Here is a 12,432-nt window from a genome sequence, read left to right as displayed (position 1 = left end):
ATTGGTACTGAGATGTGGTCTGTGGTCTCCACCTGCAAAACCACTCCTTTGTTGAGGGTGTCTTGATAATTGTCAATAATTTCCATCTATTGTCTATTCCATTTGCACAACAGCATGTGAAATTGATTGTCAAACAGTGTTGCTTTTTAAGTGGACAGTCTGCTTTCACAGAAGTTTGATTTACTTGGAGTTATATTCTGTCGTTTAAGTATATCAGGAAGGGGCCCATGATGGGGGGCATATTTATATTGAAGGGGCCCAAGATGACATTACTACATAATGGGGGAGGGAACTCGTATGTCTTTATAGGAATTAAAGCATTACAGGATCCCATATATCTGACTAACATGCGGGAGGGAGGGGACTGTCCAAATTTTGCACCAAGGCCCTTTAGACTCAGTCACACGACTGCCATCCAATGTATATCATTACAGCTCAATTTAGTTGATTTTCTGTAAATTCATAAAAAAAAAAAAAGTCTAAATTAAGCGAAAAGGATGACTTGCAAGGATTTATTTACATGATGTAGCAATGAAGTCCATCGGCAACTGCCGCTGTACATGGTGCGACACATCGGGTACAGAGTTGCGGTGTAAGAAAACACATTGTACTGTAAACCTTCATAGTGAAGACGATGTGGATAAAAACTTCCAAAAAAGTGAATTGAGCAGAGCTGCAATACCAGACAGCACATGGACGAGAGGCACCGATACTGAGAACGGGAATACCTGTTTAGTACAGGATAAGAGAACCATGCTGACATCCTTCCCGAAATAGTGACAAGTCTGTCCTCAGGTTGTGTCTGGCACTGCAGCTTGGGCCCATTAAATAGAAAAGAGAAGAGATACAAAACCAGTAGAATATCCAAGAATCCCGAGGCACCAGAGGATAATCCTTAAAAAGGTAGATCTTTATTTCAGATTATGAAAAAAATAAAATAAAAATCACATAAGGTTTTGGCCGTACCTGACCTTTCTCAAACCTCAAAATTCAGCCATCATCACTTATTAATAATTATCCTCTGGATTTTTGGATATTCTATTATAATAATAATAATTATAATAATAATTTTTATTTATATAGCGCCAACATATTCCGCAGCGCTTTACAAATTATAGAGGGGACTTGTACAGACTATTCTAGTTCAGGCCCTACCAAGTAACCACTTACCTTATCAATGGTGCATGGGACCAAAGTGCCAGAATCGGCAAATCCAATAGATGTGCCTTTTCTGGGAGGCTGCAGGCAGCTATTTTTAGGCTGGGGGTGGGGGGCCAACATCCATGGCGCCTCACTAGCCTGAGAATACCAGCCCCCAGCTGTTTGCTTAGCAGGTCTGGTTGTCAAAAATGGGGGGACCCCACACCTTTTTTTTCCCATTTATTTAAATATGGTAATTAAAAATACAGCGTAGGGACCCCTCTATTCTTGATTACCTGCCTTGCTGAAGCTGGGGTTGCTGCCCGCATCTGTCAGATTTGTCTGTCTAGTTATCAAAAATACAGGGGAACTCACACCTTTTAATTTGTTTATTTAATTTATAGCGCAGGTGCCGGATGATTAATACTCCCAGCTGCTGCCTGCTTTCACTGTTATTAGCGACAGCAGGTGTCGGCTGATGGGAGTAGTAGTCCCATCAGTCGACGCCTGCTCTCGCTGTTATCAGATGAATAGAATGCTCAACATTCTCCCTGGCTAGCGCTGACCGCAGGCAGAACAGGGGAGAATGATGAGAGCAGTCTTCAGCACCCGGCACTGAGAAACAGCGCAAACTGTAACGCTGCTTCTCAGGCGCTGGTACATGTGGTTCTGATGACACCGATGTCACCTGTGTGTATATGTGCAGGATGTTTTGCAGCCCATGCTGCTGTTAAAAAAAAAAATGGACATATCAGCGTATTTTGCACACAGACCATGGAAACACACAGACATGCACAGACCCATTCACTTTAATGGTTCTACGTGTGCAAGAGTCTCCGATACGTGTGAAAACGGTCACCACACATAGCGGACACACTGAAGTGTGAAAGAGGCCTTCAGACTGGTGCAGATCCAGACAAAGCCCATGACCAAGTATCTGGTGCTTTCTGGAATAAAGCAGACATGTCAACAAGTATAACCAAGGATTTCTAGAGAAATTGTTAGCTGGAAAAGCAAAACACTTTTATTTAAATTCAGCCTTGTGATTCTATTTAATTAATTAGGCATCAGTGGGCGAGGTAGAAAATAACAGGCTGCAACCTGACATTTAGAGTCCAATTTCTGTAATTTGCAAATAAATGAGTCATTTTCAATTACAAGGTGTCTGTGTTCTGCATGTAATGCAATACAATACACGAGGGCGATGCTTTGCTTTTTAGCACTGCACTAATATGGTCCGTATTAGGCCCCCCATAGGGCAGGCTCCCTATGGATGCCAGCAGTGATGGAAACGCCACTTTGGAATATACCCATGATCCATCTAATGAGAGAACAATCTCCTAAATATATGGTAATAAAACAAGTGCAACCAGTATATTCAAAATAGTCTGAAAAATATCACGTAGCAATAAAGTAAGCGGTAATTATGTTTTTTGCTTTAATTGCCAGCTTCAAAAGCACAAAAGTAGCAAAAGTATTCTAGAATTTAATGAGAAGCTGAGGTCAAGTTATTTTCCATGTATTGTTAATTGCCTGTTCAATTCTCAGTCATGTTTCAGTGGAATATACATATATATATATATATATATATATATATATATATACACATACATATATATATATATATATATATATATATATATATATATATATATATATATATATATATATATATACACACACACACATGTACTTTAGTAAGCCAGTTCCAGTATGTTAAGCCACGCTACAGAGGACTGGTGTGAGTGGATATGCCGTGCTCGGAAATGGTGGCCATTTACCTTCACTTGATTGAAGGAGAACAGTAGATAGGCTGCTGAGAGAGAATTAGCCAAGGAGAGCAAAAATAAGAAAAAAGATAAAAAAAAAAAAAAGAATTCAATAAGAAAGGATTTCTCATATCAGCTACCGATTCGACAAACTTTTTCCACCCACAAGCTGTGCAGATGACCTTTCCATTTCTGCACTGGGCGGACATCTGATGGACTCGTCGGTGGCTTGACCACATATGCTCCATTAATTGACTGTCTCATCAAGAATATAAAACCAAGTCTTGAATATTGAGATCTTACTGCTTGTTTCCACACAGACTAATTTTATAGTAGGACTCCATGATTGACTGGTTGTAGAGCCTGCGATTACTACTATGAGAGTATTGCCCAGCCAACATCTAACACTCACATTGATGTGACCTCCTACACAATCTCTCTGCAAAATAGATGGGAACCCCCTAATTCAGTTGGTGACTAGCCAAAATGGAGCTTTTCTACAACTGTTATGTCCATGTTAAGTAGGTGATGGGGTAAAAGGTTCTATTTTTTACTTGTGGAGCTGGTAAGAGACAGCCGTGTTGTCAGACAGCCATTACTCCCGACAACCCCCATATACAGGCGCTGGGCCAAAAGTTCATGTGTTTTCTACAGGGAGAAAGGAGTAAGCCACTGCAACGCCATGGCAGCTGATTGTTTCCCTTGAAAACAAAAAGGAATGTGTGACCCTTCTCTTACCCAACAACATTTGTCAGGAGTGAAGGGGGGAGGCTCCCATATGTGCGAGATGGTCAGCTGGTCCTGTCAAAATCAATGACTTGTCTAATGTGCACGGTCTGTTTAGGCAAAGATACTGTACAGTAATCTGATCGGAAGAACTTGCACTCTCAAGTATGTTGTCAGGGGTATGGCCGACAACAAGCCTGGTGACTGCATACAATAGCAGCCCGGACACAGTGCATATTCACAGCATAATGAAGGTAGTAAATCAGAACGAGTCCAACTTAAGGAGTAGCTATTAATTTAAATTTTACCTTTATAAATCAATAGCACACATGAACATAAGAATCTTTGTAATATATCACTACAGAAAAATCGGCTTCTTTCTCCTCATGGGTTGATAATTTATTCTTAAATATTCTCAATTTACGGATAAAAATCTATGAAGCCTATATTCAGTGAAGGCAGATTTTCCCATTGCCCAGAAAGGAGATGACAGTTGGAGCTTATAAAGTTCCATGGAAGGGGAGGAGCTAGAGGATGAGAATGCGAGTTCCATAGAACTCTGAGCCCCAACGGTCACCTGACAGCGATATTAAAATCTGTACTCACTGAAGACAGATTTAACCCCAAAACTGAGAATGAATCATCAGTCCAGGAGAAGAAGCAGATTTCTCTAAAATATGTATTACAAAGTTTATGTTTATGTGTATTATTCATTTATGAACATGAAATCACAGTTACTCTTTAAGAGTCCATATGCCTTATTAGGATTTATGGACAACAGAGATAAGCCCACCAGTTTGTAATCCCCCATGAGTCTTCCTATTCACACGAGATGGGTGTCACTCACACTCGTCTCAATGACGGGATTTCGATGTTTCGCCCCCAGCAGTTCGCCCCGGGTACATTTACTTCACCTGTGGGAAGTTATACCATCCAGCTGCCATACCATCACCCCAGAGGACCCCTTTAAAGCAGCGTCGGTCCCTACTGACCGAATACCACAGGTGGCGTCACGAACAAACTTTATTCTTAAACTCCCTTTAAAGACCTTTCCATTTACTTTGGCACCCAGGGCCACGGACCGGGTCGCAACCACCGTGACGTCCCCTTCAAGTACCGGACCCGGTACCGAGTACCCCACTGCCCTGGCGGGCGACTCAACTTGGTGTCACGAACAGGCTGCACCCGGGGGTGAACTGCTGGGGGCGAAACATCCTACAACCCTAAATGACTACAATGTAATGACACATTCATTGCAGCATCAATTGGCAAGTAGCAGCTATCCCCCCTGCAATTCAGCTCCTTCAGTAGAGCCCCCCAATGATTATTTTAAGCGCTTCCACATACTGGAAAACGTTGTTCCCAATGTCCATATTTCATGTATCCATGGCACAACTCTTGTAACTACCACCTATAGGATTGGCACACGTCAGCCATGAATTCATTATTATTACACTCCTAAAAATAACCAAAAATACGTTGCTCGATAAACTTAACCAATTGTAAAATTCAACATCTTGCTGCTCAGCATATTTAATAAGAAAATAAAGAATAGCCAAGTAAGCTGAAAGGCTTTGGAAATTAAGTAATGATCTAAACGGTGTTTTACAAGGAAAAATAATTATAACTGTGCGCTAACGAGTAATAAAGCGGGACTCTCACCTTCACAGCAGCGGTCACAGCAGCAGTAGCAGCAAGATTCAAGCCTTGCTTGCCAAAGTTCACCATGGTTTCATAGCCCTTTTCTTTGGCTTGAATAATGTACTCATCAATCTCCTGTTCAGGAAAAACAGAACATCTGTTACTCACGACTATTAAACACATAAGTCATCAGATGCAAATATCGAGAAAGAGGCCGCTTCACTTCTTACAATAAAAGTGCTGCCGATAAACCTAACCCTAGTAATAGTCTCTCCAGGTTTGCTAAAGCGGTGTTCCCACAAACAAAACTTGGCACCTATCTATTGGATATTTAGATGACAAACTGGCCATGCAAATGAATGGTCAACATTGTTTTACAAGAACAGAAGAAAACGGAGTGGCACTCACCATTGCAGAGTGAAGACACATGGACTGGGTTTCGCATCCAATTATGCTTCATCTGGCGCGACAGTGACGAGTGCCACTCACTTTTCAGCTATACTCCTAATTTTTGAAGATTGCATGGCTGCTTAGTTGAGCACCACTGGCGTTCTTTTACCTAGCATTGCATACTCCAGTGGCATATACTTGCAATAGTGCCAGCCTTCTGATGTTTTGAAATCGAGGGTCACCATTGTGACTTCACATATGGAAGGAGTCCACTAAAACCAGTTCTGCTCTTACAGAACAAGTTTTCTGACTCGCACATAACGGTCCAATAAATGACAGTGATGTACCATAGTACGGGCATAGGGAAATGAGTGGTCTTAAAGAGCGAGAGTGTAAAGTTGGAACAAGAGGGACACTTTAAAGCGAGTGGTACAGTGCTATCAAAAGGAATAGGACCCATGCAAGATGCTCTCTAGGACAGCAGAAACTTTCACCATGCACACCTAGATAGCTAAATCTACCAATTTATTTAAGATCACCCACGGACGCTGTCAGACAGTCCTTTAAATGGTTGATCCAAATAAGTTATCCTCTATCCAGCGCTGTACTGGGCAGTCGCTGGCATTTCCACAGACAATGAATGAAGTAAGTGCACAGCCGCTTCATTCAAGACTGCTCTCTGCAGAGCCCGGTACCCTTGTACGAAAGGCCTCATTCTTGACAGTGGGATCCCAGTGATCAAACCCCCAACAATCAGTAAGTTATTCCCTATCCTGTGGGGGTTGATTTGCTATCTTCGGAATAACCCTTAAATATTAGATGCTGGGGAAACAATGGACAGTGCACAGGTGATTTTAGCATGCAATAGATTGCAAAAAACGTTTTGCAGAGGATGCAGATTTAGTAAACTATCATATGCCATGAAAACAAATGGTATGTATCATGATAAATGTCAAGCTGAAGTTTGCTACTTCTGCATTTCATTGCATTGAAACATAAATGAATGTTAATAGGGGAAAATTTTAATTTGATGAGAAAAGTAACTAGCGCTTCTTCCCCACCATTACAAATGGTTAAAAAGGTAAACTAGGGTTTTTAAAAACTTCATCTTGGCTATTGGATACGTACAGGCCCATGCAAGGAGAAGTTGTTTTTTTTTTTGTCGGCAGTCGCACACATTTTCTGTATCCATCAGATTAGAACTTACCTTTTCTTTTTTGGAAAGAAGAGGGTGCAAAAACTTCCGATATAACAAGCTGGCACCTCTTGTATATGGAGATAATAACCAGATTACAAAACCAATCTTCAACTCATAATACAGAGGAAACCTACAAGCATGAAGTGAGCAGAATGTGGATTAATCTAAGATACCGTTTTGCTTCCTAGCATTTTATCCAGCCATCTATATTTTATAATACACAATCTTGTAAGCTGAAATGAAAATATATTCTATAAATGTACAGAAAGAAAAATGAAACCGCCAAATGGTTTACACAAGGAGTAAAAATAGATGAAATCTGTGATTATCTGAACCGCTGTTCATTGTCTGGTACTGAAAGTATCAAGTAATGTGAGGTCAGATAAGGACAGCGAGTCAGAATACAGTAAGGAGGAAAAAAAACATGCTGGAAGTCTGAACTATGTCGCCAACAGACGTGTTTTGATGAGTTTGTGAGAGACAGAGAGCAGCATCCAATTATAGGTGGCATGCTCGATGACCTTGTCTCCTAGACTGCCTGAAGAGACGTGGCTGGTCTCCTAAATTGTCAGATTTTCAGATTCTACCCTTCATCTCCTGTTTCTGGTCTCAGGTGGATGTGAAGACATGTTGGATATAAAACATGTTCTGATATAAAAGAACCTCATAAAAAAAATAAATGATAAAGGCTAAAATAGCAATCACATTTACTGTTAGAAAAAAAATAATAACAATGCATAATCTTACAAAAAAGGTCACAGGCCAGTGACTATTGGCATCAATCATTATAGCCAAATAATGCTACAAGAAGTAGGTAAAAAAAACAAACAAACAACATTTTTGAGTGATAGGATTGTGTAAGGATTGACTCATGCCAATTCCTGCCCTCTGATGAGTAGCGAACTTCGTATCAACTTTCAAAGCCAAAATAAAAAATAAAAGATTTTGGTTCTCTCCCTCCAAGAGGTAGCACCTGAGAGATTTATTCATCTTCTGGAGGAGAATTAAAAAGGGGTTGTCCACTACTTGGACAATCAGTACCCAATAAAATAACACTTCTACTCGGCTCCGCTCTTGGAGCTGTCCCTGCGGTGTCGACACTGGCTCCCTGGGGGATGTGTCACGCTGCACCAATTGGGTTGTCTTCACTCTCCCAGTGTTCGGACAAATCAAACATCAAGTGAGCTGCGACTGCAACGCACTTCCTCTAGATGTCCGAATAGTCTGAAGGTGGGTAGAGTGCAGCCAGTACTGACTGGGTGCAGAGATCACGTGTCCGAATTAATTTGCATACTTTTTTTTTTTTTTTTTTTTTACAAGCCAAGTCAGAGGTAGGTGTTAAACACTTACAGGAATATTCATCAAGACTGGCATAATGCAGGCTCGCGCTACACCAGTCTTGGTGGAGTAGAAGGCACCGAATTCATAAAGAAGCAAACACCACTTAAAGAAGTTGTCCACTGTTTGGATAACTTGTTCTCATACCTGACGTTTGGCCCCCCATCTACTATATAATTGTCTAAGGGTCACTTCCGTCTGTCTGTCTTTCTGTCACAGATATTCATTGGTCGCAGCCTCTGTCCGTCATGGAATCCAAGTCACTGATTGGTGTCGCCAGCTGCCTGTTATGGCTGCCACGACCAATCATCGACGGCCACAGTCCAATTAGTCCCTCCCTACTCCACTGCACTCAGGTGCCCAGCGCCCGCTCCATACTCCCCGCAGTCACCGCTCACACAGGGTTAATGCCAGTGGTAACGGACCGTGTTATGCCACGGGTAACTCACTCCGTTACCGCCGCTATTAACCCTGTGTGACCAAGTTTTTACTTTTGATGCTGCCTATGCAGCGTCAATAGTAAAAAGATCTAATGTTAAAAATAACTTTAAAAAAATTAAAAAAATCATCATATACTCACCCTCCGGCGCCTTTCCCGCTCTTTGCGACGTTCCGGTGCTAAGGATGGTATGTGACAAGGACCTTACATGACGTCACGGTCATGTGACCGCAACGTCATCACAGGTCCTGCGCACCTGCGCGAGAAGGACCTTCCATAACATCACGGTCATGTGACCGCGACGTCATCACAGGGCCTGCGCGAGAAGGACCTTCCATAATGTCACGGTCATGTGACTGCGACGTCATTATAGGTACTGCACGCCTACGCGAGAAGGACCTGCCATGACGTCACAGTCATGTGACCGCGACGTCATCACACCTTGGGACCGGAAGCTGGCGACAGAATTACAAGGGGCCCTCAGATCAGAAGGTGAGTATATGTTTATTTTCAACCTGTGACATACGCGGCTGGGCAAGATACTACGTAGCTGGGCAATATACTACGTGGCTCTGTGCTGTATACTACGTCACTGGGCCATATACTACGTGGCTCTGTGCTGTATACTACGTCACTGGGCAATATACTACGTCACTGGGCAATATACTAAGTCACTGGGCAATATACTACGTGGCTGGGCAATATGCTCTGCGCTGTATACTACGTGGCTGGGCAATAATACTACGTGGACATGCATATTCTAGAATACCCGATGCCTTAGAATCGGGCCACCATCTAGTAAAATAATAAAGCTTATACTCACCTCCCGTGCCGACACTGTTCCCACAGTGTCGGCAGTCGCTCTCCCCGGGGCTCTCATGCATTGTTGTGACACGTGATAACTTCATCCAATCTGCGCTGGCGTTATTGTCCCCGCCTTCAGACAAATCGAACATGAAGAGGTCGTCCGAGATGAGCTGAAGCCGGGACTTCCTCTTTATGATGGATTTGTCTTTAGGCGGGGACAGTGACGCCAGCTCTGATTGGGCCCCGGCATCACAACACAGCACGAGAGCCCCGGGGAGAGCGAGTGCCGACACCGTGGGAATGACGCTGGCACAGGAAGAGACTATAGGCTTTATTATTTTACATTTTGATCAAGAAATGGTTGTCCTAGTAGCAGACAACCCCTTTAACGGATTTGGTGCCTCCTCTGAGTGGCCTGCACCTGTGCCGTATCAGAAATGCTACCCCGTTACAGACTAGAGTAGCACTTATGACCATATATAACACCAGCACATTTGATGGGCAAGCATGGCCACACTCCCGTCTCCCGAGTTACACTGAATTGATTCAAACTGGCATAAAAACATCCAAAATAGCAAAAAATAAAATAAAATTGCAAAACGCTAAAATGTTGCTGCACAAAATTTTAGCAACTTTTCGAAGCTTTGCTACGCTACTTTTCTGGAGTACTTTAATGAAGTGGCCCTATAAACTTGCATCTTTGTCGACCCGTTAATAACTGCTCAAAATATTCCATTTTTGTTTTTCTAAGGGCAATAGGCTTTTACCAGCCATCATTACTATGAACCTCAAAGAACAGTATTCACATTTTGTCCTTAATGTATCCATACTGTAAATTAGAAAATGTCAGCCCGCGTAGAGAACTTCATGTACAGTAGAAGCAGCGGTAAACATCCCGTGTGAAGTATGCCTGTCTAAGTGGAAATGTACGCCCATGGATAAATAAAACATTCAGAGCTCTCCGTGTATTCTGGCTCCATGCTGAACATTGTGAAACACAGTCCTGGCAGGAAGAGGAACACATGAAATCAATTATGTATTGGGGGCCGCTGCCAAATCTGTTTTTCATGTATGATGCCGGCCCCCAGGAAGACCAGGGAGGGTGTGTGTTATGTGTCCTGCACTTATGGAAATAAATGCTGGATAGAATTTCTAAACCTTCATACGTGTCCTGGAAGGGAATACAATACATCCCTATATGTGTAAAAGGAGCTGGCGAGACCTCCCTTCTACATACAAATATTTTCTTTTTAGTGGGTAGCAAAAATTAAATCCTGCTCTGCAGAATACAGCGAGCAAACAGAATTCCCTCGAGCGAACAGAATTAACATGGAGCCCCCTATTATTTAAAGTGGGGGAAAGTTTAACATTATTCAGCAGCATAAGTAATCATACCTTGTAACTAACCAACCATGTGTACGCATTGATGGGGAATATATTGTAGGCTTAGGTGCAAACCACTGACCATGTAAATGTAGCAAACATCATGGCTTGATCTGAAATTCTCAAAATTAGAGGTGTGCAACCTTTTGTGCAGGCTCGTAAGACCTTGATAAATAGCATTAGGCTGAATGAGACCACAATAAAGGAGCATCATCCGTGTCTCATGAGCATTGTGGTGCTCTACGTGTGCTACTCCCCGTTTATAACGGAAAACATGATGTAGCGCTAGCCTGCCCACAAGATAATACTATTGGAACCAGATGAACCCCACCGATTAACAGAGAGTTGCATGTTGCACCATTTTTCCCCGCCATCAAGTATCATGCAATGTGAAAGTTAGGCTCTATACAACGCCTCCAATGGAGATCAGTCTTACCAATTAGAATAAAGTGGGCACATTAATATTTCTGTGCTGTCTTTGTACATCTCTACTACAAAATCCATGAAGCACCTGTAAGATGGATGCCAGACAGGTCCTCGATGGGAGATATGTATCACTAAGGTTGATAGCTTCGGTGATATAAGCTCAAAAAAGCAGACTCCGGCATGTATAGTGCTGAGGTAGTTAATAGAGCATGTCAGGGCCGGGTTTACGAGCAGTCAGATGGGTGGGACTGGATGCTCACATATGCCCACCCTGCGGCATGGTATGGAAGATAAAAAGGAGACCAGCTGTCTCATTCATTGTCTAAGTGGAGGTGCGCAGACCTCCAGTGGTGTTCGTCTCTGCTAAGGACTAAAGAGCTGGGCACTAATTTGCGCGGGAGAACCTGAACTACTGTTATGGACTATTCACTTTGTTTTCACTTCGTACCCGAAAAGGCAGTTTTGTTTACTTATCCTCAGCGGTTTATTGAGTTTTAATAAACCGCCCTGGACATTTTACTGAAGCCGCTTCCCGTGCCTACCTAAAAATGCCACCGAGTGAGTACAAATCTTACACACTCTAAAATCTTCACTTAGTCACGCACAGACACTAGAGATTAGACTTGAAGTGGCTTTTCTACCATAGATGATGACGACATATCGACAAGATATGCATCAATGTTTGATCCTGGGGGACTGACCTTGATCTCTTGACTGGAGATGCCAAGCACTTTATTAATGGATTGCAATTATGTTCAATTAAGTGGACATTGTTGTGCTGTAGTTCCTACACAGTGCCAGGTCAGGAGAGGCACGGTGCCAAGGACAATGAAAGAAAGAAGAAACAGAGGGGCCTCTATGCCAGGAAAATAAAAGGTTTGTTCCCGCTCTTACAGCTTTGTGAGCTTTTTCAGTCTGATGGATGTAAGTTACTATAGTAACTTACTTACATCTATCAAACTGAAAGCTCTGGGGAGGAGGCGAGAGTTTATTAGGACCATAGTTTGGTACGCCAGTCTTAAAGAAACAGTCATCGGATTTTCACAATACCTAATAGTAGCACCGCCACCTTTACCTCCTATTTTACGGTATTCTAGGGAGATGTATACTAGTCCCCATCCCCCCACTGTATATCCCCCAAAATACCTTCTATTATACCTCCATACGGCGTCTCT

General features: G+C 42.5%; 1 protein-coding gene across 6 annotated transcripts in view; it reads right to left on the bottom strand.

The window, feature by feature from the left end:
* REEP3 (receptor accessory protein 3) overlaps positions 1 to 12,432 on the bottom strand; it is a 190,634-nt gene that overhangs the window by 47,053 nt on the left and 131,149 nt on the right. For all 6 annotated transcript variants that reach the window (XM_069753633.1, XM_069753632.1, XM_069753636.1 and 3 more), the window contains exons 4-5: positions 6,874 to 6,994; positions 5,298 to 5,411 (exon numbers count right to left, since the gene is read on the bottom strand). In XM_069753633.1, the coding sequence (XP_069609734.1) occupies positions 5,298 to 5,411; positions 6,874 to 6,994 (235 nt within the window). The remainder of the gene's footprint in view (positions 1 to 5,297; positions 5,412 to 6,873; positions 6,995 to 12,432) is intronic.

The sequence above is a fragment of the Ranitomeya imitator genome, chromosome 2 (genome assembly GCF_032444005.1).
Source record: "Ranitomeya imitator isolate aRanImi1 chromosome 2, aRanImi1.pri, whole genome shotgun sequence".
Lineage (NCBI taxonomy): Eukaryota > Metazoa > Chordata > Amphibia > Anura > Dendrobatidae > Ranitomeya > Ranitomeya imitator.
Note: the sequence above shows the minus strand (reverse complement) of the source record. Positions and strands in the feature narration are given on the sequence as shown.